At 59.0% G+C, this 26,875-nt stretch overlaps 2 protein-coding genes across 2 annotated transcripts in view; one reads left to right on the top strand and one right to left on the bottom strand.

The window, feature by feature from the left end:
• The first annotated feature begins 962 nt into the window (after positions 1 to 962).
• Positions 963 to 13,673, top strand: MMP21 (matrix metallopeptidase 21). Its single transcript, XM_051982704.1, has 8 exons — positions 963 to 2,732; positions 4,669 to 5,281; positions 5,818 to 5,957; positions 6,240 to 6,381; positions 10,385 to 10,642; positions 11,050 to 11,222; positions 11,545 to 11,879; positions 12,286 to 13,673. Exons 1-7 carry the CDS (start codon positions 2,571 to 2,573, stop codon positions 11,866 to 11,868), a joined length of 1,812 nt encoding a protein of 603 aa, XP_051838664.1. The 5' UTR covers positions 963 to 2,570; the 3' UTR covers positions 11,869 to 11,879; positions 12,286 to 13,673.
• The window catches only part of EDRF1 (erythroid differentiation regulatory factor 1), a 31,784-nt gene continuing 18,552 nt past the window's right edge, over positions 13,644 to 26,875 (bottom strand). Inside the window, exons 16-25 of the mRNA XM_051982702.1 lie at positions 26,490 to 26,678; positions 24,893 to 25,093; positions 22,784 to 23,002; positions 22,102 to 22,340; positions 20,693 to 20,851; positions 20,256 to 20,405; positions 19,560 to 19,713; positions 18,042 to 18,157; positions 16,443 to 16,594; positions 13,644 to 14,478 (exon numbers count right to left, since the gene is read on the bottom strand). Of these exons, the coding sequence (XP_051838662.1) occupies positions 14,301 to 14,478; positions 16,443 to 16,594; positions 18,042 to 18,157; positions 19,560 to 19,713; positions 20,256 to 20,405; positions 20,693 to 20,851; positions 22,102 to 22,340; positions 22,784 to 23,002; positions 24,893 to 25,093; positions 26,490 to 26,678 (1,757 nt within the window). The 3' untranslated portion in view covers positions 13,644 to 14,300. The remainder of the gene's footprint in view (positions 14,479 to 16,442; positions 16,595 to 18,041; positions 18,158 to 19,559; positions 19,714 to 20,255; positions 20,406 to 20,692; positions 20,852 to 22,101; positions 22,341 to 22,783; positions 23,003 to 24,892; positions 25,094 to 26,489; positions 26,679 to 26,875) is intronic.

Raw genomic sequence — 26,875 nt, 5'->3', positions numbered from 1 at the left:
TCCAGTTTTCTTTACCAAAATGGAGTGGACTTGAGGGCAATCCGATCCCCACCTGGATTTTTAAATGTCACATCCATCCATCCATCCATGTGACTTTGCCAAATTACTATTGCCCCTCACTCCCTCACCCAGGGAGCCAACCCGTAGAATAAAGGATTTTTATGTCTCGCAGGCTGGGACCTAGTGCCCACCCATCAACCAAAGCATCTGTGAAGACGAGAATCCTTTCCTCCTCTTGAGTTTTCATCAGAATATGGAATCAGTGGCCAATGGAGAACCCTGTCCCACCATAGGCGACATCATATCTTCCCGTGAAAAACCTTGAGGAACAGGTTTGGAATTTTAGCAATGAGGAAACCAAAGGAAAAGCTCTGAAATCTCCACCTATGGGGTCTGAAGTGAGCTTGTTCACCACAGGCAAGTGTGGAAATGGGATTTTAATTCAATCCCACAATTATTAGATGCCTGCTGTATGCCAGCCGGGTGGTTGGACAGGGCATACAAAAATGTGTGGAATCTGTACCCTGAGGGAACCTTGAGTCAGCTGGGGCTGGGACATCGGCCAGCCAGCCTGTATTAAGCTCCTACTGTGTGCCAGGCAATAACAACAAGGTCGGGAAACGAAGGAGTCAATACCCTTATATGGGAAGTGGCACCTGAGCTGGGCTTTGGGGGGAATTCTAAGGCCAGGTGAAGGCCGGCAGGCATTCTAGGCATGGAGCAGGGGAAGAGGCTGTGGACTAGTCGACAGGTAAAACTAGGGCTAATGGGGGGGGGGCTTTGTATCTCCATCCCCTCACTCCTGGGAGCAGGGCCATGAATCGCCCTTAGAGCATCCTTGCCCAGGAGCCAGCAGGGCTCCCACTCATTAGGCTGCGCACTCAGCCATTTCGATGGATGCTCTTTGCTTTAATTACTGCAGAATCCGGCCAAATACCAGATAGCAATGGGTTCCTCAGACACACAGAACCCCGTCGTGATGTCACCAGGTGGGACTCGAGGGCCCCCAGCCTGAACCCTCTGGGGTTCTGGAAGCTTTGTGCTTTGGTCCTGAGCAGGGGCAAGCCCTTGGAACCCTCCCATGGTTAGAAATAAACCTGGAGGCCAGGAGGAAGGTGTGGGGCTGGGGAGCTTGTTCCTGAGTCCAAGATCTATGGGCCTACAGCTATGGATGCCATGGGTGATGATGGCCCAGAGGGAGGCGCTCTTGGGGCATCTGTTTTCTAATATTTTATTTTTTTGCATGGAAATCCAGGGACAATGGCCTAGTTTTCTCATTTCCTCTCCTTCATCAAGGAGGCTCCGATGAGCAAGGCTGAACTTTCCGAGCCCTGGGATAGGGCTAATTCTGAGGATGCGGTCTGATTCCTCCTCCCACCCTCCCCAGCCAGAACCTGGCTGGCTCCCGTCTCCAGTTCTGGCTCAGGGACACAGCCAGGGTCTCTGCTCAAGCCTCGATGTCCATCCCTGTTCTTGTCCCTAGCTCACAGCTCCCGGTACTCCCGGCTTGTCCCTGGCTCCTTCTGGAAGGCCTTTGTGCTGGGTGAGCCCCGGCCCTGGGTTTTCTGGTTTGACTCCTTCCCTAGTCCCCACAAGCTTCTGGCTCGGTGTGGACCCGGGAAAAGATCTTTGGATCATTGGTCGTTATTGAGCCCAGCGCTCCTTTTTGGTCCTGCTGAGAGCTATAAGAGAGGTGGACGGTTCTGCTTGTGTTTATCCTGCAAGTTGCAGGGGGAGAATAAAAAATAAAAAATTGAAAAAGGAGATGAGAAAGGAGCATGTTGCAGACTCTGCAGTGTGGAAATGCCGGAAAATGCCCAGAGCAGGGAGGTGGGAGAGTGAGAAGGGCGGCGCAGGAGGTGAGCCGGGAGGTCAGGCAGGCTATGGGGGGCTTTGGACAGCAGAGCACCCCACCCCTCCCTGGCGTCGGGCAGCAGATGAGGGGGGTGGCTCGGGGTGGGGGCAGACTCCAGAGACACCCCCGTGGGGCCCACAGCAAGATCTGGCGGCTTGTGGATCCAGGGTGAAAGGGAAGATGGTGCCCCAGGCTGTGGGGTTCTGGGAAGGTGAGTGGGCCCTGGACAGTGATGGGGAGCTGGAAGGACAGCGTCTGAGGGACAGAGGAGTTCAGCTTCGGGCACGCTGAGTTATGTTTGGAACACCAGCTTAAGGTGCCCAAGAGGCGACGGGAGCTGGGGCTGGAGGTGGGAGAGATGGGGGCCCAGGGAGTGGCTGGTACTCAATAAATGCTTGCTGATTGACCAGCTGGGAGCCGCTGAGATCCCAGAGGGAGCCGAGGGCTCCTAGAAGGAGGCAGGGCCCTGACAAGCTGCAGTCCTGAGGCACGAGCCAGGAGGGGCCTTCAAAGGGCAGGATCCCCCGGCCAGCACGTGTGTGTGCTCACCCTGGGGCAGCACACTTCAGACTGCGGTGAGAATTATCACACGGGAGCTTGGAGAGGAGGGGGGGGAGGGCGTCCCAGCTATAAAGAGCCGCTCCCGTCCTGCTCCGGCCGAGGCTCTTCCAGGAAGGGGAGAGGGCCAGGGGGCTGCTGCCTGACAAGTGCCGCCATGCCGGCCGCTACCCCGCTGCCCCTGGTGCGGCTGCTCTGCCTCCTGGCTGCCCCCTGGCCCGCCCGGCCCGAGAAACTCTTCCACAGCCGGGACCACTCGGACCTGGAGGAGTCCGTCCTGCACCAGGCCGAGCCCGTCACTGACCTCCACTCCGCTCAGGTAGGAGAGACCCCGCCCCCCGCCCCCTGCACTCACAGCCAGGGTAGTAACATCTCCCCACCCCGGACACTCTGTACAGGACCCCGGACAGAGAAGCAGCCCCTTGGGGCTCTCTGATCCCCTCCTCCCAGCGACCAGCGGGCATTGGCCGTCAGGCCGTCCCATCCAGCATCAATCCCTAAGCATTTATGGGGCACCTCCTGTGTGCCCCAGGGGGGAAGAGTCCAACTTGGGCCTCCGATGAGACATTTGTAAAATGCTTCTGTAAATGGTAAAACTGGCTGTAAAGGCCAGTTTTCTCTTTTTTCCTGTCTCTTTCCACTCTTTCTTCTCTCTCTCTGTCTCTCTCTCCCCCCTTTCCTTCTCCCTGTCTCTCCTCTGTCTCTCTCTTCCCCCCACTCTGTCTCTGTCTCTCCATACTTATGTTTTAAAATAGAGTAACCAGCCTTTATAGACGGTTTAAATAGCTATAGACATAGACATATTGATTGACACAGGAGCTGGGAAGTCCTTCCTGGTTCGGCTGTTTTATGCTATTTTAAAATATAGCAAGAGCAACTCCTGTATTAATTGCTAGAAAGCAAGCAAGAAAGGGAAGGATAGAACAGAGGAAGGAAGGAAGGAAGGAATAAAAGAAGGGAGAGAAGAAGGGAGGGAGGGAGGGAAGGAAGGAAACAAATGAAGAGCAATAAGAGGAAAGGATGAAAGCAAAGGCTTTTCCACCTACAAATGCTTGTTGGTTGCTAAGCGACCCTCGGTACTGTGAGTTAGCCCAGGATGTGGGGAAGGGGCTTCTCATGCTGGAAGAGGCAGATGAGACGGGGTTCTTACACCTTCCATGTCCTAGACCTCTGGAGCTAGAGGCAGGAAGAGTCTTCTTGGGAAGGCTGGGCTGAGGCTCCAAGTTCACTGACAGGTGGAGTACTTCGGCAAAAGCCAATAGAACAAGACCCAGCAACCCTGGTGGCCACATGACTCCATAGAGCAAAGCCCCTCCCCTTTCTGAGGTCTCATTCTCTCCATCCATAAAATGGACCTTTCAGCTGCAGCAGCAGCAAACTCCGGGGATGCTGGGGCGCCCTCCTCCGGCTGAGATACTTAGCAAAGGAGGCGGCCGACAGTCAGCAAGGACTCCCACTTAGCCAAAGTGTGTCCTGCAAACACATGACATCCCACAAGCAAGTATTTAGCGTCTGCTGTGTGTAAAATCCTCTGCTAGGGATAACATAACAAAGCAAAGCCATCCTCCCTCCCCAACTCAAAGAACCGTGTTCTCAATACAACCGGATGAATAAAAAGGGATTATTATCAAAGCCTTCCGGAGTGCTGGACGTTTGATAAATGCCGACCACGAACGCAGAACAAGGAATTGGACGAGCAGTCTATGGCCCAGTGAACCTTGAAGGAAGAAAAGGATTCTGAGGGTCTTTGGTACACAGTAGGCACTTAATAAATGCGCGCTGATTAAGCGATAAAGATGGACTGCATTTCAGGCACATGGCGCACGGCCTCCTGGGTAGGAGACGGGATGGCAGGCCGGCTCAGCTTGGTGGGAACAGGGAAGGCGTATGGAGAAGTCACATGCAGGAGAGCTAGTGGGTCTAGGAGGCTGGGGGACCCCCCCAGCCTCCTTAGAGAATCAGCTCAAAGCCCCACTTCTGCTCCCGGGCCCCAAGTGCCCCGAGCCTTTCTCTCCAAGGACACGGTGAATCCGGCTTCTGGGGTTTTCCACAGACCTGGGGCCGCCCCCGTCTCCTCCTAGAACAGGATCTCCTCGAAGGCAGGAACCGCTTTTCTCCCCTCTCCCTCCCCTCCCCCCCCCCCCCCCGGGCTGGTACAGAGTGGGCGCCTGATAACTGCCTGGCCCCGGCTTGATTATTTTTCAGTTTTCACCGGATAAAAAGGCGGCCGGTGACGTTTGGGTTTTTGATTGCAGTTGTTCTTATCCAAATACGGCTGGACGGAGGGGCCCGCTGGGGGGACGGCGCCCCCCTCGGACGTTCTGGGGCCCGCCCCCGATGACAGACCTCCCGCAGGGCTCAGCGACCCCCGCAGCCTGCAGGAGGCGCCTTCCACGGCCAGGCCAGGAGGGAAGCTCCTGGGGGCGCCTGGCGGGGACCCGGGCCTGGCCAAGGCCATCGCCAAGTTCCAGGCCTTCAGTCAGTTACCGGTGACCGGACAGCTGGACAAAGCCACCCTGGCGGCCATGAACCAGCCGCGCTGCGGCGTGCCCGATCGCCGGCTCCCGCGGGGGCCGGACCCGAGGCCCGGGACTCCCGGCGCGGAGCAGGGGGGCCCGGGGCCCCAGGCGCGGCCGAGGCGGTCCCTGCAGGCGCTCCGGGGGCCCCCAGGCCTGCGCGCCTTCTCCAGGAGGCTGCTGAGGTGGAGGCTGGTCGGGGAGGGCTACAGCAGCCAGCTCTCCGTCGAGGAGCAGAGGTTCATCTTCAAGCTGGCCTTCCGGATGTGGAGCGAGGTCAGCCCGCTCAAGTTCAAAGAGGACCGCCTCTCTCCCGCGGCCCGCGTGGACATCAAGCTGGGCTTCGGAAGGGGTGAGTCCGGCCGGTCAGCGGGCACCGACCGCCTCTGGCTCCCCGGCCCCTGCCTCCCGAAGCTCCCAATCGCCAGCTCATTCAGGTTGCCCGTGCCTCCGTTTGTTCATCCGCAAAATGGGTTGTTGTGCCAGACAGGATTAGAGGATCCTTTCCGATCCATAGACCCATGTGATCCTGACCTCTGCTTCCTCATCTGGGCAAGGCAGGGGCCACAGCGTTAGCTCTGCTCCCCTTCTTCTACAGGGGGCCCCTTTTTATCAGCCTCTGCTTCCCCAGGCAACACACACTCACACACAACCACAATCACACACACACAGACACAATAACATAATCACACACACTCACACACTCACCCAATCACAATCACACACAGACAGACACAATAACACACAATCACACACTCACACAATCACAATCACATACACAATAACCCAACCTCACACAATCACACACAACCTCACACACACACTCACAATCACAATCACACACTCACACTCACACTGGTTCATCTGGGCTGTCTCCACTCTCCTCAGGAAGACACCTGGGCTGCAGCCGGCCGTTTGACGGGAGCGGCCAAGAGTTCGCCCACACCTGGCTCTTTGGGGACATTCACTTTGACGACGACGAGCACTTCACGACCCCCAGCAGCGACAACGGGATCAGCCTCCTCAAAGTAAGCGCCCTGCCCTGAGCCCCCCTGACCCCCCCCAGCCCCCCTGAGCCTCCCTGAGCCGCCCTGACCCCCCTGACCCCCCTGAGCCCCCCTGAGCCCCCTGACCCCCCTGAGCCCCCCTGAGGCGCCAGAGCCTGGGCCGGAGAGCCCAGTTAGGCTCCGGGAGGCCGCCTCCCCACGGCGAGCCCCTCTTTCCTTTTCTCTTTAACAAATACAAGTTCTGTTGATCCTCCCCCGAAAGCCCCGAGGCGGAGGGCGCTGACCGGCTGTGTCCGCTCCTAGGTGGCGGTTCACGAAATCGGCCACGTGCTGGGCCTGCCGCACCAGGACAGGAGCGGCTCCATCATGCGGCCCAACTACACCCCCCAGGAGGCCGCTCTGGAGCTGGACTGGGCGGACCGGAAAGCGATACAGAGCCTGTACGGTGAGAAGGCGCCCTGGGACCTGGCGAATGGGGGCGGGGGCGGGGGCGGGGAGCGGGGGCGGGGGCGGGGAGTGGGGGCGGGGAGTGGGGGCGGGGGCGGGGGCGGGGAGTGGGGGCTATCGGCACCTGAGCAGGAGCTTTGGGCCCTGGAGTTCCCGGGGTGTCCTTGCTGCTGGGTCTCTGGGGTGCCAAAGTGCGGGGGGGGGGGGGGGGAGAGGAGGGAACCAGAGGAAGAAGAAAAAGAAAGCGGGAGGAAGAACTGCAGGAGGAGGAGGAAGAGACGGGATCGGGCGGGAGAGGGAAGCCTTTGGCTGGTCCGCGCCCTTTGGGCGGCAGAGTCCAAAAAGGGGGGGGGGGGAGTTCGTTTCTTCGTTGCTCCCAATAAGCGGGGCCCGAGTTTCCCCTCGGCCGGGGCCATGGTCGGTCCATCAGGGTGGCGGCTCCCGGAGCCTCGCGGGCTCGCGCCTCGCTCCAGGTCCCGCGTGGGCCGGGCGCCCCAGCCAGGCGGCCCGACGGCCCTGAGGGCGGGCAGGGATGGGGAGCGCAGGGAGCCGAGCCTTCGCCCGCGGGGCACCGAGCTCCGACGGAGCGTCCCTGGCTCCCGCGTCCGCCGCGGCGCCTCTTCCCCGGCTCTCTGCCGGGCTGGGGGAGGGCCTGAGGAGGAAAGGACGTGGTCCCAGGGCAGGATGTGCCCCCCGGACGCCGCTTCCTTCCCGCTGCCGCGATCCCGGGATCCCCACGGCTCTGGTTTGGGCGCTGTGGCACGTGCCCGGGCTCCGCTTCCGTGACCGTGACCTCCGAATTCCCTTTAGCCAATCACCGCCTCCCCTTCTCTCCGTACCCCTGTTGCTCCCTCCTCCCCCCCCCCCCGCATCCCCCCGCTCCCTCCCCCATCTCAGCCCCTCGGAGAACTCCAACCCTCCATGATTCCTCCCTCTCAAAGCCCTTGCCCTCTCACCCTAGAACTCTCCCCGCCTGGACTGCTCCCACCCCGGGGTCCTCCGCTGGGCTTCCGGGATGGGGGCCATCAGGCCCGAGCACTCAGGCCGTCCCACCTCGTGGGGACCTTCTCTGGGCGGGGCAGACTTCTCCCCGACATAGTCTAGCTGATGCCCCCAAGAGCCTCCACAGGTCCTCCCCCACTCTCACTGAGGGCTGGGCCAAGGCCCTTCAGTCTCACCGGCCTGAACACTGGGCCCTTCCATTCCTCCCCTCCAGCCTGACCAAGCGCTCTTCCTCCTTAAGGCTGAGCCCCCCAGGCCCCTTCCCTCCCATCTTTTCTCTTTTTTTTGAACGTTTATTTTGTTTTCCTTCCCTTTCCCCATTGACAACCAAACAAAAATCTCTCCTAAGAAGTATCTGCAGCGAGTTCCCTCATCACAGAAACGTCTCCGTTCTGAACCCGTCAGCCTGTGTCAGGGGGCTGCCCAAGCGCCCCAAACTCTGCCCTCCGGAGTCCTGCTGGGCCTTTGCACTCAGTTCCTGCGGCTTTCAGGGTGTCCGACCTTAGGGCGCTGCAGCGCCGGCCTTCCCGGCTTCCCCTGGAACCGGCCCTTTCACTATTCCCGTCCCTTTGTTCAGCCGTCTCCCACGTAATGGACCCCCCTCTATGTCCGATTCTTTGTCACTGCCAAAAATGGCTCAGCCTTTCCGTGCCCCAAACCTCCGTCATTAGAGACAGGGCAAGGCGCCCTGCCCGGGGCCCCCTCTCCATGACATCTGTGTCTGTCTGTCTGTAGGCTCATCTCTATTCGTTCTCTACTTGTCTCTCCTGTTTATCTGCCTCCCCCTCCCCCCATCTCTCAATGTGTCTCTTTCCTCATTCTTTCTCTCCATCTTTCTTCTTTCTTCCCTTTTTTCTCTTCTTCCCCTTCCTTCCTCCTTTCTTTCCATCCCTCTTTCCCCCTTTCTCTTCTTCTGTCTCTGTCTTGATCCCTGTTTGTCTGTCTCTGTCCATATCTCTGTTGCTGTCTCTCTCACACACCCCAGTAACTGCCCATTGGCTGTTTCAAATTGGATATCCCACTGGCATCTCCACCCCCCCCCCGACCCCCCCAATCAGGGCTCCTTATCTTTTCCCTCAGGCTCAATTCCTCCCTCTCATCACCCAGTTAATTAGGTGACTTTGTTGCTTCTGTTTCCCAGCCCCCAGCACCTCGTGGCCGTCCCCTCCTGTCTCCCACAGCCCCTATCTCTTGCCCGGCCTATAGGGAACAGTCTCCTACTTGGTTTCCCATCTCAAGATTCTGCCCACCACAGTTTATCTTACAAATAGCCCCAGGTGCCGGCCTAAAGCTGCCTGGGTCTTCTCGTGACTCCAGTGGTTGCTACTGACTTCAGGAAAAACTACAAACTGCCGCCTTCCTGGTGTTCAGGGACCCTTGTAGCTCCCTGCTTGTCCTTCCTTCCACCCTCCGTGCCCATGCCCAGCACTTCCCCTCTTTCCCACGATTCATTTTGTAGATTGTCAAGGGGCACGTAAAGCCTCGCCCGCACTATGGATAGAGCTCTCGGCCCAGAATCAGGAGGCAAATTCAAATCTGGCCTCAGACACTTGCTAGCCATGTGACTCTGGGCTAGTCACATAAACTCATCTGCCTCAGTTTCCTCAATGATAAAATCGGGAACTTAATAGCATCTAACTCCTAAGGTTGTTGGATCAAATGAGATATATAAAGCACTTGGGACAGTGCCTGGCACATAGTAGGTGCTTGTAAGTGCTTGTTCCTTCCCCTCCCTCATTCCCATCCAAACTGGCCTTCTCTTTCTTAGTTGGGACGCTCACTTCATCGCCCATTTCTGGGCCTTGACGCTGGCTGCCCCCATGCTTGGACTGTCCACTTCCCCCTTATACTGCCCCAAAGTGCTCTGAATGGAGACTTTCCTGATACAATGGCTAGAGCCTTCTCTCTTAGAGAATGACCATTTTGTATGTGTTTGCATCCCTTCACTTTATATGGTAGGCAGATAGGTGGATGGCTGGCTGGATGGGTGGATGCGTAGAGAGAGAGAAGGATGGATGGAGGGGTAGAGAGATAGAAGGATGAATGGATAGGTGGTGGGTAGAGAGATAGAAGGATGGTTGGTGGATGGGTAGAGAGATGGATGGATGGATGGGTAGAGAGAAGGATGGACAGATGGACGGGTAGATAGGATGGATGGATGGATGGGTAGAGAGATGAGATAGAAGGATGGATGGATGGATGGGTAGATAGAAGGATGGATGGTAGATGGGTAGAGAGAAGGATGGATGGATGGGTAGAGAGATAGAAGGATGGATGGATGGGTAGAGAGAAGGATGGATGGTAAATGGGTAGAGAGAAGGATGGACAGATGGACGGGTAGATAGGATGGATGGATGGATGGGTAGAGAGATGAGATAGAAGGATGGATGGATGGGTAGATAGAAGGATGGATGGTAAATGGGTAGAGAGAAGGATGGACAGATGGACGGGTAGATAGGATGGATGGATGGATGGGTAGAGAGATGAGATAGAAGGATGGATGGATGGATGGGTAGATAGAAGGATGGATGGTACATGGGTAGAGAGAAGGATGGATGGATGGGTAGAGAGATAGAGGGATGGATGGATGGGTAGAGAGATGAGATAGAAGGATTGATGGATGGGTAGAGAGATGAGATAGAAGGATGGATGGATGGGTAGAGAGAAGGATGGATGGATGGGTAGAGAGATAGAAGGATGGATGGATGGGTAGAGAGAGAGAATTTGGGTGCTTTTGCTGTCTCCTCTATTAGAACACAAGGTCCTGGTGGGTAAAGACTGCTATTCTCTGTACCCGTGCCCCAAGGCCCACGCGGCGCCCAGCCTATGGCTGCCGGCAGCTAGTGATTATGAACGTCCCTGGGTAGTACCTGGGCTCTCCCAGCAGACAGCTCTTTGATGGGAGTGACTTTCCCTTGGGCCTTTGTAACCTCAGTGCTTAACTCGGCATTTTCTCAGCCGTGCTTGGGCTTGACAGGTTCTGGATTATTCCGCATCAGGGTCATGTGAAGGACCTTTTGACACGGCCTTTGACTGGATCCGCAAAGAGAAAACCCGCCACGGGGAGCTGGTCGTGAGCTTTAGCACCTACTTTTTCCGCCGCGGCTGGTACTGGCTTTACGAGAACCGCCACAACAGGACCCGCTACGGGGACCCGATCCTCACCGCCGTTGGCTGGCGCGGGATCCCCTCCCAGGGCATCGACGCTTACGTCCACGTCTGGACGTGGAGAAGAGACGAGCGTTACTTTTTCAGAGGTACTAGTCCTTGGGGCTGGTTCCCTTTCTGCCTTCTCGGCAGTGTAACGAGCTGTTCCCAGCACTGCCCTTTTGCTTCCCTGCGGTCAGTTCTTGCATCACCACTGGATCACATTTTCCTCAGGACAGCTTAGGGAGAAACATTGGGCGTGGGGAGACCCAGCCCCGGCCCGGCTTTAATGCCAGCGAGAGGGGGCCCTGGGCAGGGCACCTTGCCCCTGTCTTCCAATTCCCTATGTCTAATGACAGAGGTTTGGGGGCCCGTAAAGGCTGAGCCGGGTGCCCGGCACGAGCGGGCCCTCCCTTATTAGCCACCACTGCACTCCCCAGCATCTCCCAGCTCAGCCACGCTGGGAACACGACCCCGTGGAGCACCCTCTGACACCTGTCCCTCTGTTGGGTCTCAGGGCATCACTTCTGGAGGTATGACGGGGACAGCGACCGCGCCTATGCCAAGGACACCCACGGGCAGAGCTACCCCCGGCCCATCTCAGAAGGCTTTCCCGGCATCCCCAGCCCCCTGGACACGGCCTTCTACGACCGAAGGACCCAGCTCATTTACTTCTTCCGGGAGTCTTTGGTGAGCAGAAAGCCTTCTCTGGTGCGCCATGGCCACCCGAGGGCCGGGGCTTCATGTCCTTTGTGCCCACCTGGGGGGGCCGGGGTCTCACATCCTTTGTGCCCACTCAGGGGTTGGAGTCCCACATCCTTTGTGCCCACCTGGGGGGCCGGGTCTTACATCCTCTGATGACCTGGGGGCCTCGTGTCCTTTGTGCCCAACCTCATATCCTCCCTGCCCACCTGGGGGCCGAGGTCTCCCGTCCTTTGTGCCCACCTGGGGGCCAGGGCTTTGCACCCTCTGACGCCTGGGGGCTGGAGTCTCACGTCCTTTGTGCCCGCAGGTTTATGCGTTTGACGTGGCCACAGGCCGAGTGGCCAACTCCTACCCAAAGAGGCTGGTGGCCGCCTTCCCTCCCGCGGCCCCCCCAGACCACCCCTTGCGAGACCTGGACGCGGCCTACTTCTCCTACGCCCACGGCGCCCTTTTCTTTTTCAAAGGGGACGCCTACTGGAGAGTGGTGAACGACCAAGACCGGCGGCAGAACCCCTCGCTGGCGCTCAACGCGCTGCTCCCCCAAAAGTCCATCTCCCAGACGTGGTTCGACATTTGCGACGTCCATCCTTCCTCCCTGAAAATGGCGCAGAAAGCTGACAGAGCCGTCTAGGAGACGCTCAGGTGAGGAGCCCACGGAGCTCACTCTGGATGGCCACAGCAAGCGCTCTGAGGGGGCCCCAAGTCACGGTCCCCCTTCTGCCCAGGGTTCCTGCGCACCAGGTTGGACTGCCCGAGAGACAACTCGCCAAGGGGAAGGAGGTGGGAACGGAGCTCTCTGCCGCCCAAATCATGGCCTTGGTGCGTCCTTGGGGTTCTCGGCCCAGAAACTGGGGTGAGGGGGCTTTCTCTGAAGCTGCAGGGGAAGCCCGCGGCAGCTAGAAACCTGTAGTCGGAGAAGGCAGTCGAGGTGCCCGGAGGGGGCACGGCAGAACCTTGGACGTGGAGCCTTGTGGGCCCAGATGTTAGAGCCCTTGCAGAACTTCCTTTCCCCAGCTCGCTCTAATGCACTCATCCTCTCTGTTTTTAGGATGGGATGGCAACTTGGAATAGAATGGACTGAGCACAGGGATCTCAAAGCACACTTTGGAGGCTGGCGGGGCACTTTCCCTTCCGTTAATAACTACAATTGGAACAAAGACCATTTTCCATTTTCTTTTTTTAAAGAGAGAGCGTTACAGTGTTTGATGTGGAATGATTTTAATGCAAGATTACCATTGGGAAGACAGATTATTTAAAGAAAATCCCATTATGCCAAATTTTTATGAGCATTTACCCTTGGAGAGGACCTTAGACTGATGCACTGGCAGACATTCAGTCCAGTTACAGAGGGCACTGACCACTGACCTACAGACTTTGACCCAAACCCAGCAGCAAGAGGCTGAACCACTAAACACGGGCATCTGATGCCACGACTGCCACGTCCACCAAAGCCACAGTCCTTCTTTATCATTAAAATAGCCCCGATAACAAGCCACGGGGAGATTTCCTCCATCAGACCCTTAAGGGTCTCGATCCCAGGATTCAGCCAGAGTGCTGGCTGCCGAGGCGGAGGGCCATAATGGAGGAGGCAGCGAGGGAGCGAGCAAGGCAGAACCGAGTCATGGCCCTGCTGAGACTCGCCCGGCTGGGTGACCTTGGGGAAAACACCTCCAGAACCCGGCCGGACCTGCAAGAGTCTAAGCCGGGGCCTTCCGGGAGATCTCTGCTCACAGCAGAGGCTTCAGCTTTACAATCTGAACAGACGTGGCAATTCCCCAATGGCCAACATCTAGGGAAAGGAACGTTCATGCTTCTTTTAAACTTATTTACTATGAAGGGAAATGAAGCGACCAAGTGATTCTGATTAAAAACTCGGTTCTCATGCTTGACAGTTTGCACATATAACTTGAAGGGGACTCATGGCGATAAGTTTATGCACATCTTTTGTCACTGATAAGCTACATTAAAGGGAAAAACAGATGGTGAGGATCCCTGTGCCGGAGGAGGGAGAGTGGAGATACTCTCCTCAGAGCTGGGTGACTCCCGTTAGTGAGGGACATCCCAGGAAGGACTTAGGGAAGGGAAGCTGACCCGACCATCGAGAACCCGCTGGAGGGAGCGTGGCCGATGTCCTGGGCCCAGCCTCTGGGCTCCTGCCAGAACACCGCCTTCTACCTGCACTGACGCAACCAACAGAGCCGAGCACACGAGTTTATGTAAAAAAAAATTTGTCTTTGCTCGTCTTTTTATCGTAAACAGCCGGGGGCTGTCAGAGCTGCCCAGGGCGCTATGTACACAACTACCTCAGGCTTTCCATCCTTCACCTCGACTACAAGTGCTCCCTACTTGAATTGCCCTAAAGGGAAGGGGCTGGAAGGGAAAACATTCCAAAAATGGATACGTCTATTCTTAATAAATAAATTTATTTATTTAAAATATCTTTTTTGCCTTTTATTCACAGTTTCAAGTTCAAAAAGAGGGATAATAGCATCTTCTTTCTTGATCAACTGCCATATTAAGTCAGAGTAGTGCTAAGACTTTTGGAGCGGGAGATAATCAAGCCAACTGCCCAATAGCCCAATTGTGTCTGAAAACTCCTGTCTTGAAGCTAAAAAAGGCACCTGTTTGTGCATGGTCATAACTGCGTGGGAGAAGGAAACAGGGCTGGCTCCGCGGGCAGCATCTTAACGTACTCACTCCGCAGGCTGAACCCGTCGCTGAACCCAGGCTAGCGCGCCACTCCCCGCCGCCCGTTGAGCGCCAGCTCGCCCCATTCTAGGAGAGTGTTTAGTCATATGATCACCATAAGTCTGTCCAGGCCTTCGGGGGAGTCCGACCGGGCCCCCATCTCAGTGCCTCGAGTGCCGGCCCCTCCCAGCCAGCTCAGAGTCTGCAGGTCCCAGGAGGAGGACAGAGGTCTCCCTTGCCCTTCCCCACAGTCAGAACACATTGTGTCTCTCATTGTAAATTAAACTAAGCACCGCATGGACAGACGGACGGACAGCCCCGGCGCCCGCGGTCACAAGGCACTGGTCACACGCTGCTGTCGGCCGGCCGGGCCGCTCAAGGGGGTGGGGGCGCGGCCCCGCTGGGCTCCTTGCCAGCAGAGAGTTGGCCCATCAGGTGGAGGATCACGTCGATCCTCTGCAGCAGGCTGGTGGGCTGCTCGGCAGTGGCCCTCAGGAGGTGGGAGTAGGCCTGCTTGTTGGTCTGGAGCAGCCCCTCCTCGTCCTCGCTGTGGCTGCGGGGAGAAGAAGCAGTGGTCAGTGACGCAAGCACTTGTGTGCCCATGGACAAGCATTTCCGGACAGAAGCGGCGGCCTGAGACCCGTCTCTGCCCGGCCCCTCTCCCGACCTCGTTGTCACCGACAGGTTCTATTTCTTGTCAATCCCCAAAAGTCCAGAGTGGATTTCTTCCCCGAGCCGTGGCCCAAGCCAACACTGGGGACGAGGGGGAGGAGGGGATGCGTGTGAGGGATGGCCCAAGGGGTCACGCTGCCTCGGGCTGGCCAGTCCAATTCGATTCTGGCCTCCTGTGGATCCTTACTCTAGAACTGTCCTCAAACTTAGGAGAGTTTCTAGATTTCCTAATTTTTACACTGTTTTCACCAGCATCATCAAAGCGCTAGAAACCTGGGAGAGCGAGGGACGCCCAGGTCCACAGGTCAGAATTCAGAAAACCTCCAGTCCTATGCTACAGACACCGAGCAGCCCCCCAAAAAGCACCGTCCCAGAGGGCTGGACCACGTGGTGCGGCAGGAGCCGCCGGGGGTGTGAGGGAGGCCCCCGTTCTTTCCTCGACAGTTCTCAGGACGAGCCCTTCCTACACAAGGCAGCCACAATGAGGATCTTGAGGGACTCATCACAGGGAGTCAGACTGAGGGTTAAACACAACGCAGTGAACTACGAGAGACGAGACAAGGGGGGAGAGAGGGGCTGTGATCTCCCCCCTGCCATGAATCACTTGGGATTTCTGGGGCCCGTGGCCAACAGTGGCTTGTGAACCTCTCCCACCACCTCATGCTGCCACAAGGACAAGACGGACTTCCAGCCTTCGAGCTTCTGTTAAACAGGAAGTCTGCACTCTCACAAGGGGAGACGGACGCTCGGCAAGCTCAGAGAACTGGGATGGGCTGGAGCAGATCACTCAGGAATTACCGGGCCCGGCCGGCGTAATTCCCCTGTGGCTCAGAGCGTGACCAGGACTTGTTCTCACAACCGTGTCCACGAGCACCGTTGGCCCGTGGCTCTGCCCGGCCTGTGGGCCCATCAGCCACCTTGATTCCAACCATCAGCTCTTCAGTCTGACTGAGGGACACCAACAACTTCATTAAAACCCGCCAGAGCACGTTGCTGTCCGATGGTCTTTTTTCTTCCTGTTAATCTGACCGAACCCTCAGTGTTCCGGGTCTTTTCAAAAGAAGCCCCCGGAACCTCGGTTCCTCAGGGAGAGCCCCCCGGGCAGTTACCACCTGGCAGTCACCTGCATTTCTCAGTGCTTTGTCCCAGCACTAAACCCCAAAGTCCTCACAGGGCCCAGTGGGACCAACTGCTCTGCTGATGCCGAACGTCAACACGTCACAGAAGCAACTGCCAGAACGGGCAGCGCCCAGCACCGAGCGACACCTGCTTCCGGGAACCAGCTCGGCCGCGCGTCGCAGAAGTGCCGGACTAACGGCTAAAATGCCACAAACGTCTTCCTCTGCAGACCTGTGGGCCCCGGGGGGCTGCGGGCGCAGACACACCTGGCACGGAGAGCCCGGAGCAGGGTGCCCTGTGCCCCTCTCGGAGGAACCAGACACATCACTTCAGCCCTTCGCTGGATGCCAGCAGAGCAAAGTCTTGGGCAGAGACAGGCCCCTCCGCCAACCCTCGGGTGGCCGCCTCTGCAAGCCCTGACAAAGCCGCCGCCCTGGAGACCCGGACCCTTGGCCCAGCTGCCGCCACCTCGTGGAAATGAAAGAGAAAAGTCTGCCTCTGCAGACCCCGGCAGGCTCGCGCCCCCCTCTTGCCCCCAAAGGACCTCTGAGCTCACAAGTGACCAGACCCCATCCACAGAGAAGGGCCAGATGCTACAGGGGCACAAGTGCCGGGCCCAGAGCTGGGGACACCTTTGTCTAGGACCCACTGGGCGAGGTGAGCCTTCGCTTTCCCCATCTGTAAAATGGGTGGGAGATCCCCAGGGCCGCACGAGCCTGCACTGACCTGGCTTTCTTTCTGGCCGAGGACAGCAGCTTGATGGACTGCAGCAGGAGGAAGGCCAGGCGCGACTCAAATATGCTGAGCAACTTCACGACCTCTTCGCGGTGAAGGCTGGCGGCCGAGGGGTCGGGGGTCAAGCCGCCCTCATTCTTGCTCTGCAAGGGAAGTCGTTCCATTCTGTGAGCACCTGCACCTCAGAGGGACCCGGGAAGGAGCAGCGGCGATACCGGCCCCCCCCCCCCCACCTCCTCAGGAGGGGCCTGGCTGCCGCAGCCTGATGCGCAGTAGGTGGCAAGAGCTCTGCTGGGGGAGGGGCCAGTGAGCACCAAGGGAATTCTCTGAGGCGCAGATGGAGGGAGGCCCCGCTCTCCTCAGAGAAAGGACCAGACCGGCCCGGGGCCGCTCAGGCCAAGCTCGGGCCTCCGTCCTCCCACCTCCTCGGGAGTCTCAGTCCCAGCCGTGCTGCTCACGGCTTGGGCGGTTTCCAGGGACGGTCCCTGCGCCGCCATGACACGCTTGACTCGGCTATTTCAAAATCACAAAAGTGACTTTCGCCGCCCATCCCCAGAGGCGGTGCGACGTCGTAGTGCATCGAGTGCCGGCCCCGGGGTCGAGGTGACCTGAGCTCAAGCCCAGCCTCAGACACTCACCAGCCGTGAGACCCTGGGCAAGGCCCTGAACTCTGCCTCAGTCTCCTCATTTCTCTGCCAAGAAAACCCAAAAGGGATCACGGAGCGAGACACCGAACGACAAGGTGGCAAACCCGCCGTGAGCTCCGGGACCGAGGGTCCGTCTGCGCGTCACGAGACTTGGCCGACCTGGGTTCTCGCGTGGCAGAATGCTCTTTGCAGAACACAGGCCGCTGAGGCCACAAAGTGACGCTCGGGCAGAACCCGTAGCACGTGCTTTCCTTGGGACCCGTGGCTCACCTGTCTGAGGGACTCTCCTCCCGATCCCCTTAGCAACTGGGAATGGCTGTCCTCCACAAAGAACTGCCCAGCGGGCACCCTCAGCCCCCAAGGGAGCCGCGGAACGCGGACTTTTTAACAGGAAAGCTCTCTGGGCGGCAGCTAGCCGAAGGGCCCATTCAGACGTCCCATCGAGCAGGAGCTTAGCCCCTCTGCTGCTCCGCTCGGAGAAGGGACTCGCAAAATAAGATTTATCTCCAACACATCCATTTCTGCTTCAAATTTGATCAGATCAAATCACGCCAGGAGGTAACTCTTCCTCTAAGTCATTTCTGACTAATCTAGGATTTTCTTCCCCAAAAGGATGTTGTTGTGAAGCTAACATTTAAATAAAATAAAATGGAACAAAAATCCAACTGGGAGTGCACAGGGTAAGTAATTGCCCTCTATTGGCTTGAGTTAGTGGTGGTGGGAGGGTCCACACAGCGAGGACTGGGCTTGGGGAACGCGAGCCACCCTCACAGAGGGCACAGACAGCAGTTTTCTCAGGAGGCTTTTTTAAAATAGACTCATCTTTACTCTGCAAAGTCAGGGGAGGGGTGTCTTTTGGGTCTTCTGTTTCCTCACCAGCTTTTGGTCGGCCCCCTCCCCCAGCCGCCCTGGCCCACCCCTGCCACTCCCCGTGCCCCCTGACCTGGTCACACTCCTCGGTGAGCTCCTTCCGGATCAGCTGGAACGCTCGCTCAGTTTTCACCATGATGTCCAGGGCCCCAGACAAGGTCTTCAGTTTCCCCACGCTGCTGTTCTGACCTGCAGAACGGGACAGGGGAGTCGCACACGAGCTTTCCCGGCCCAGGTGACGCGCGGCCAGACTGCCGAGTGGGGCCAAACCCGAGGGCGCTGCCCGGGGCTGGCAGAACCTGCTGTCGTGGGAGTGGGGCGAAGGGTTCAGATATGTGGGGGCGACGAGGAACCGGGGCAGACTGAGCAAGGCCGCGGGAAAGAACAGAGTCCGCGCTCTGAGCGCGCCCCCACCCTTCCTCGTCGGGGTTAAAGCCCCAGAACCGAGGTCCCCTAGTCGGGCCGGGTTCAGAAAGCGTGGGCCTCCCCAGGGCACAGCGCTGCTCCTTGGGCCGCAAGAGAAACATGGGCTGCCCGTCTGTCGAACAGTGGCGGGGGCCGTTCCCAGGCTGCATCATGGCCATCCGGTCCGCTTTCCCTCGAGCCTTTCCCAGGTGTTCTCCCCACTCATCAGCCACGGCTACTTCGGCAGGAACCCTTCTGCCTCCCTTCCCGCCGGCGCCCTGAGCCTCCCGTCTCCCGATGGGGCCGCAGCGCCGGCTCCCGGAGGCTGCTCCGCCACGTCCTCGGAAAGCCGCTAGCACAGAGTGCCCAGGGACGCCCTGTGTCAGGCACTAAGAGGCGGATGAGAAAGGGGGGCTACTCGGCACTAAGGACGGACTGTGCAGAGGTGGGAGGAGGATCCGGGTGCCTTCAGGGAGGCCCGAGAGCTGCCGACAGGGAAGGAGGCTCGAAGTCAAGACCAGGAGAAATGATGTGGCACAAAGGGAAAATGGAGGGTCCCTCACAGAGAGCTTGGCAGGAGCCCAGAGGCTCCCAGGGCCACGGGGGCAGCCGAGACGCCCCTGCTGCCCCCACCACGTGTGATGCGCCAGAACCTCCTGGGCAGGATCACCCTCAGCCTGAGAGCTCTTGCCACAGCCCACAGGCCCCGGGGGCCGGCACAAGCAGGACCGTCCCCGCTGCCCTCACAACCCCCGAGTGTGCTCGTGAGAGTACGGCTGCACATCGGGAGCCACGCGAAGCAGGCGGCCTTTGAACCCTCAGTAAAAGCCCCTCTTTCCCTTCCCAAAAGCCCATTTCCTCGCAGGACGGCCATGCGTGTACAGTCCATCAGACACTTTCTGCACCTTCACAACTGCACTTAACCCACTGCATCCCAAAGAGAAAGAAAGAAAAAGGCGATGGCCCCGCAGGGTTCTCGGGAAGGACCAGCGCCCCTAAGAGATCCCAGAGGCTCGGTGGGTCTCCCACGCTTTGAGGGGCCCCTGGGGGCTCAACATAGTCCACTCTGACCTCCGGCTCCTATGCTTCCCTGCCAGTCTCCACACTGGACAAGGGGCCAAGCAAATCCCCCACGGACAGAAACAAGCCCTGAGACAAGGACCCCCGACCCCTCCCCATGACTCACTGGCCATCTGGAACTCGGCAAAGGCCACTCTCTCCAGCTGCACGCGCAGCAGCTCGCAGGGGGCATCCTTGAGCAGCTGGAAGAGCTTCACGGCCTTGCTGTAGTGCAGCTCGGCCAAGACACGGTGCTGCTTGCGGAGGTGCTCGTCCCCGACCTGCCATTGAAAAGGAAGTGATGGGACCGCCCGCCTTAGACACCCTCCGCCCGGGGCCCGGGACTCGGCCAACCCCGAGACCTGGCTTCAGACTCCTCCCGACCGACCTCCCCGGGCCCTTGGGGCTCCCCGTCCCTCGGTTCCACTGAAACATCCAGGGCCCCTGCCCTAAACCGAGCAGAAAACAGAGCCGAGGCGGGCGGGGCCCTGACTCGATGTCCCCGAGGACGGTGACCGGGGCAGACACGTCACCCGCCACCAGACTGGCCGAGCGGCCGTCCATCCCAGGCCCTGTGACTGGGCCCCCAGGAATGAAGGGTCTGCGGGGGCCAGGGATGCCCCGCCTTGGGCCCGAGGCGCCTTCCACTCCTCCCGAGGTCCCCAAACAACTGCTAGAGAGGAAGGAGGGGCCGAGGGATGGGAGCTCCCGGCTTTCTCCACACCCGGAGACCCTGAGGCCATCTGTGGGACCAGAACCAAAGCCTCAAACGGAGCGGCGCTCGCACCCACAACGCGGAGCTGGAGGGGAAGGGGGGCCCAACCTGGTTCCTCAGGCAGCTGTGGTACATGGAGGCCAGGCGGTGGTGGATCGTGGCCGCGCGGTACTGGCAGAGCGGCTGCCGGGCCGAGGCTGTGTCCACGTCGCAGTATTTGAGCGATTTCATCATGGCCTCACTAACTTCCTTCTCGACCTATCAAAAAGGACCAGGTGAGAAAGGGGCAGAAATGCAGCTGCGCCCACAGGATGGAAAAGCAGCTCCCGTAACTTACCCCACTGAGCCTGAGCCTCAGCCCAGCCCGGGGGAGCCTCCCCTGCTCCCCACCCCCACAGCTCTGGCTCCCTCTGGGGGTCTCCTGTGCGTGTGCACACAAGGAGCCCCGCATTGGAAGCCCCCCGTGACCCTGGGAACAAAGAGGGCCTCTGGGAAGGGCCCTGCTGGGTGGGGGGCCCAGGGTGCCGAGAGGACTTGGGAGTGACCTGCTCCTGAGCCTTTCTGGACAGCGGGGCGTAGTCCTGCTGCAGGGTCGCCATGGTGAAGTACGTGGTGGACAGCTCCCAGTTGACCGAGTCCCACACAGCGGGATGCACGTCTCTTGTGCCCAGTGACCGCAGGGCCTTCAAGTAGTAATCGATGGCCTGTGAGGAGGACAGAGGTCACAGTCGTGCCCTAGGCTGCCAGACCGAGAAGGACTTTAGGGAGTGTTCAGTTTGAGCGAAGAGACGAGGCTCAGAGACGCCCCGACCCGACCCCAGGACTCCGGCCGCTGCCCTCGCCGCCTCGCCCGACCGGCCCAGACCCCAGGCAGGACTCAAACCCAGTTCTCTACCTGCTCTACATCCCATAATCAAACCTAAAGGCTTAAAGGTTCCCGTTTCCAAGCCCAGCTTCACAGTCACACAGTGGCCAGCCAGGGGCGGCGGGTCTCCTCGGCGTGAGATTTCCAGCAGACGCACGGCTGGGGAGGGGGCTGTCCCTAACACCTGTCCAGGTCCCCTGGTGTCCATGACCCACATCTGCTGGCCTTCAGAGACTCCTTTTTGCAAATGACTTCAATGCCCTGAGGGGATCCTAAGCTTACCCCAACCCCAGGAGAAGAAAAACAGATCTTCATAGCTCATCCATCCAGTACAGACCTATCCGGGATGAATGCTGCGTTCTCACAGGAGGAGCTGCCCCCATGGGAACCACTAAGCAGCCCCCACCCCCCAAAGATGTGGACAAAGATGTCCAAGTGGCATGGCGGGCACGGGAAAGGGGCTGCTCACTCAGACCATGGGGACACCCCGACGGCCGGCCCAAGGGGTCCTTCATGTCCTCAAGATGCTGAGGGGACGGAGGAAGGCCTCCAACATGCCAGAGGAGACGCAGAGAATCATTCATTAAACACCCGCTATGTTCTTGGAATAGGGACAGGAGGACAGAGAAGTTTACTGTCCTGTCCCGCAGCCCCTCCAGAGACTCCCCAATCGTGGGGGGACCTCATGCAAGGAAACTTCTGGGACACCGGGGCACAGCCCGACCTCTAAAAAGTCTCCTCTAATGGCTGAGGCTGCCAGGGGTTTGGGCCTCCCTGCACAGATGCCAAGCGAAGGACTCTGTGACTGACCCGGTCTCTGTGATGGCCTCACATTTCACCATCCTGTCATCTACTTGGGGAAGAAACATCTCAATAGCCAGACCCTCAAGCCTTTCCAGCCTGGCTGACCCAAGAACCATCACCCCCACGCTGTGAGAAAACTGAACCCGGGAAATCAGAGATCAAAAATCGACCTCTGAGAAACTGAGGAAATGAGGCAGATTCCACAGAACGGCCGCCTGCGCGTGGGCCGAGGTCTTTCCCGAGGTACTGACAATAAGCCATGACTTTGGCGCCCTGGGCCCTTACCTTGTTATAGTACAGCGCTTCTTCGGGAGAGAACTCCCGCCTCGCGTCCTCGCCGCCAGCAGCGGCGGCGGCGGCACCGTGGGCCTGGGCGCAAATGCGCATCAGCCTGCCCGTGTTGCAGAGCAAGAGCGCCGCGTTGGTGGCGTCGTTGATGGACTCAAAGTTGTGAATTCCCTTTTCGAAACAAGAGAAGCTTTTCTTCCACAACTGTTGCTCTGCGGCCGACACGCTTTTGCTCACTTAACAAAGGGGGGAAAAGGCCGTTTTTTCCACAGCTCCCAAGGTGACCAACCCACCCAGAAAGCTCCTCTCTCTCAAGCCCAAGGGCCCAGGACGTGGAGCGGCCCTCGGCAATCTTGGCTCAGCATTTCCCTGCCTGCAAGAGCATTCTTCCAGATGGGAGGGGCAGGGAGGAGAGGAGGCAGGGAACCATTAATGCTGAGACCGGCCACAAGGCCCACACTGGCGGGGGCCACAAGGCCCACACTGGCGGGGGCCACGAGCCACTCCCTGCACTCTGCGCTCCAAGTTGGTGCTCAAGACTCGGGGACCAACTGCGCTAAGGAGGGCCCTCTGCCCACCCGAAGACCTCCCATGAGCAGCAATGGGGTCCTCCCAAGCCTGCGGAGGAGACGCCGTCACCAGGGTCCTAGTTTGGGGAGGGGGAGGAGGAAGCACTTGCCCACTCTCTCCGTCTGGATGGCGGCGGCCTGATTCATGTAGAAGACCCCGATCTCATTCCGGATGTTGCCCATTCTCTTCAGCACCTGGACATAGTGCTCGGGGTTCTGGCTTTTTAAGTCACTGAACAGCAAAATCTCATTGGCAGCTTCGTAGCATTTGCAGCTGACTGAAAGTTGGCATTCCAAGTCTGTCGAGAGGTCAGTTGCCCAAGCAAACCCTTTAAATAAAAAGAAACACGAGGAAACTCATCCCCGGGCCGGAGCCGGACGTCACACATCGTGGGCAGGATCAGGAAGAGGCCGAATGGAGACGCTCACCCAGAAAGCTCCAAAATATCAAACTTTCTCTTGGAACAGACCAATTCACCCTGCACTGCCCAGGCCAAAGTGCCACGTGATGCCCCAGTGAACCAGCAGCTAGAGAAGGAGCTTTCACTTTAGATGCAAATGCCTTGAGCCCAGAAGTGCCTACTGTGAGCAGGGCACCAACAGGGAGGGACCCACACGGGAATCCCGTCAGAGGCAGTTACCACCAATTCCTTGACCTACATCCCTGGCACAAAGAATCAGGGAAAGAGGCACCAGGCAGATTTCTGGGCATGAAGCAGATCTGGAGACCTCCTGCATCAGGACAAAGTTTCTAAAGGATTTTCCACAGGGCACGGGGGTTGGCACCCCAAGATGGCAGAAACCAAAGCCAACCAGAGGAGGAAGCAGTACAGAGTGGCCATGGATCACTGCCAGTGTCTGGTGCCCAACGAGAAAGGCGGGCAGTACCAATAAGGAAGCAGAGCTCGCTTCCAGAGACAGACAAAGCAAGATATCATGAAAACGTTGGTGAAGACTCTCCTGAGTTCTGGGCGCTGTTCTGTGTCAAAGCCACCCTTGCCCTCAAGGAGCTTCCATTTAGTCTGAAAGCTGCAAGGGGGTGAGTGGCCCAGGCCTGGGGACTGAGCACAGGAAGATGCTCACGAACCAGCAGGTGACAAAGGCAGCAAGGGGAAATCTGCGCCGTCAGAGAGAACGAGCAGAAGGACCGGGGAGAGCACGGGTTTCTCTCCTCTCTGGTGGGACTTGAAGGGGGAACTGGGGGCTATCCCACCCCCCTTGTTCTGCTTTGTTCCATCATGCTTGGGGAGCAGGGGAGGCAGCGGGATAGACTGGGATATGAAGGTGATTTAAGAATCTACGAAGCTTCTCAGAAACCCCAAATAAGCCCCTGGGTTTAGGTCACAGGGCAAATGACCACAAGTCTAAGGTCCCGAGGAGGCAAGGCCGACACTCAGAGACTCTCAGGTGGAAAGGAAGAAAGGAGGTTCGGCAACATCTCCCCCTTGTGGCAGCCGCCGTCACCCTTAAAATGGTTCTGTGGAAGAAGCCCCGGGCACCGAGAGGCCCCGCACTTTCACCTACGACCACGGACGTCACCTGATGACGCCCAAGCGAGGAAGCTTCCACTGTGTCTGTCACAAAGTGTGTCTCGGCCACTGCTGGGCCTGTCAGAGGGAGTGACCCCGAGAAGGCCGCGCTCCCTCCTCCTCCATCTCGTCACCCTCAGAGAGTTAGAGCACAGCCCCCCAGGCCCCAGAAGGTAATTATGTCCTCCCCAGAAGGGAAGCCTGTGGCCAGACGGGAGAACCTCGTAAAGAGAAGAAAGGAAAAAAGGAAACAGATATTCTGGGTCCAAGGATCCCCTTGGAAGGGCCGCAGAAGCTCCTACCAGGTGCTTTAACAGGCGTCTCTGACGGGCAGAGCCCTGGCCCGGGGGTCTCAGACACGCCTCCTAGCTGACCCCTACGGCTCACAAAACATCACAATCCCCACCACAAATGTCCATGACCTCAGGGAGGTGGCGCCGTGGGAGCGAGGCTGGAGACGGAACGGGCCCCAGTCTGACTGAGGCGATGCCTCGGGCCCAATGTAGCCCACTGAGAGACCCCAGGGCCCAGGGGGCCGAGCTCAAATTCAGCCTTAGGCGACAGCCGGGCGAGCCCAGGGAGACGGTACCAGACCCCCTGCCAGGCTGCCGACCCCCAACGCGGAGGAGATGGTGAGGTCCTGAGCCCAGCAGCTGCGTCGCTCCCGCGGAGCCCGGCGCGGCGGCCTACCTTGGCAGCTGGACTCCCTGTGCAGGCTGTGCAGTATCTCCTGGTCTTCTTTAGTCTGATAATTAAACTCCTCCAGGTAGGCGGCTCTGTTATTTGCATTCTGGGCAAGCATTAACTGGATATCACCACAAAGAGTCAAATACTGAGAAAGAAACAGGAGGACTTCAGAAAGCATATTGGTGCAGAGGCAGCAATAAGTATCTACGTGGAAATTGGAGGAGGGAAAAGAAACGACAATTAATGCTCCTGCCCACGCGGCACTGCCCCCCCTGCCCCTCCCCCCACAGGCACTGGCGGCGCCCCCCTCACCCAGCCAACGCCCAGCACGCGCACACGATCAAATCGGGCCGAGCGGCGGGAGGGCCCTGGGCAGGACTCGCACTCGAGCTGAGCCTGGAGCCCAAGAGGGGGCGGCTCCGCGGGACAAGCACCGGGCACAGCGGGAAGGCCCCGAGGACTGGGCAGAGTCTATTCTGGGGATGGGGTGACATGAAACCAACTGGCGCCTCGGTCCCGTCAAATGGGGAGGGGAGAGGGCGAGGGCGGCCTCTGTGTGAGCGCCCCCAAAGTGGGTGCCGACGCGAGAAGCTGGCAGGCAGCAGCCACAGGATGGCAGGCAAAAGGGAAGTGAAACTGGAGGCGAGGGTGGGGTGGGGGTGAGAAAAAGCAACTGAATTAAGCATGACCCGAGAGAGGCAAGGCAGGGAGGGGCTGGGGGGCCTCTAGGAGAGGGGGCCAGGGCTGAGCCCCGGGGGGAGGGTCCCCGGTGGCGATGAAGCAAAATGAGTGTTACTTAAACGCTCTAGAGGACCCTGACAAAGGGACCCAGGTTTGTTCCTGGCGGCCGGGGGCACTACAGGTGTGCACAGCTCGATACGGGAGCAGGGAGGCCCGAGTTCAAGTCCAGCTTCAGCCCCTGGCTCGCTGGGTGACCCTGAGCGCTGCTCGGAGCTCAGTCAGTGACAAGGCCTCTCACTGATACTGCCCACAAGGGGCCTGGGGGGGATGGGAGAGCAGGCCAGCGTAGGCCGCCCAGGGCTGGGCCCCGGGAGGGGGAGGGAGGAGGTCCAGGGGCTGCTCTCTCTAGCCCGACCCAGTGCCCTTCCCTGGGACACGGTTGAAGCGGTGCTTGGCGCCCATCCCACAGCGGGCACCTTCTCCCCGGGGAGCTGGTGGCAGGGCCTCCATTTCAGGGAGGGGCTGCTCCTCAGCCCCACCCTGCTCCGCCTCTTCCCCTACACGAGGGCTCTCTTCCTCGCCCACAGTGGCATAGGGCCTGGCACACAGTAGGTGCCCAGGAGAAACACCCGGCCAGCCGGCCTGAGAAGGCCGACATCTCTCACAACGAGACGGCCCCATCTCCCTCAGCTCAGCCCTCCCACCACTCTGCCCCTGGCCAGAGGGCTTTTGGAGGGGGCAGGAAGGTGGAGGTTTCCAGGAGACCCCTGGCTGCAGCACCCCAGGACTCATGCCCGTTTTGTGGGCCAAAGGTCTGAGCAAAGACTTCCCGCGGCTGAAGGCTGCGCTCCGTGAGCCTCTGTGAATGACCACTGGTGGCGCCCCTCCCCCGCCTAGCTCGGCCGGCCCCATCACTTACCATGGCTCTGCAGAGCCAGCTTAATGTAGCGCAAGGCCCGCCCGTACTTCCGGAGGCTCATGGCGGCGTCCGACAGCACATAGTAGGCCTTGGACGACTTGAGGATCAGCTGCAGTTTCATTTTATGCTGCCAAGACCCCGGGGTCATTCCGGACTGGCTGGAACAGTGACCTTCTTGGAGGGAGCCCACTGAGAGAGAGCGGGAACACCGGGTCAGGCAGAAACTTGCTGAGCGTCGCGCCCGCACCTGCTCCGACAGCAGCTCTCGGGGGCCACGGGCCCTCAGGGCTGGGGACTCGGGTTCCAGGGCTGACTTGAACACGCCAGCTGGGGGGGACTCAGGGGCAATGAGAGCAGCCTTCCCTGGAGGGACCCGCCCCAGCCCT

The sequence above is a fragment of the Antechinus flavipes genome, chromosome 2, assembly GCF_016432865.1.
Source record: "Antechinus flavipes isolate AdamAnt ecotype Samford, QLD, Australia chromosome 2, AdamAnt_v2, whole genome shotgun sequence".
NCBI classification, from domain to species: Eukaryota; Metazoa; Chordata; class Mammalia; order Dasyuromorphia; family Dasyuridae; genus Antechinus; species Antechinus flavipes.
Note: the sequence above shows the minus strand (reverse complement) of the source record. Positions and strands in the feature narration are given on the sequence as shown.

Excerpts from the sequence above, each read along its gene's own strand:
- MMP21 (XM_051982704.1), top strand. The coding sequence starts at position 2,571 with ATGCCGGCCGCTACCCCGCTGCCCCTGGTGCGGCTGCTCTGCCTCCTG. Across the intron at positions 2,733-4,668 it reads CTGACCTCCACTCCGCTCAG|TTGTTCTTATCCAAATACGG; the intron begins GTAGGAGAGACC and ends TTTTGATTGCAG. Across the intron at positions 5,282-5,817 it reads CAAGCTGGGCTTCGGAAGGG|GAAGACACCTGGGCTGCAGC; the intron begins GTGAGTCCGGCC and ends CACTCTCCTCAG.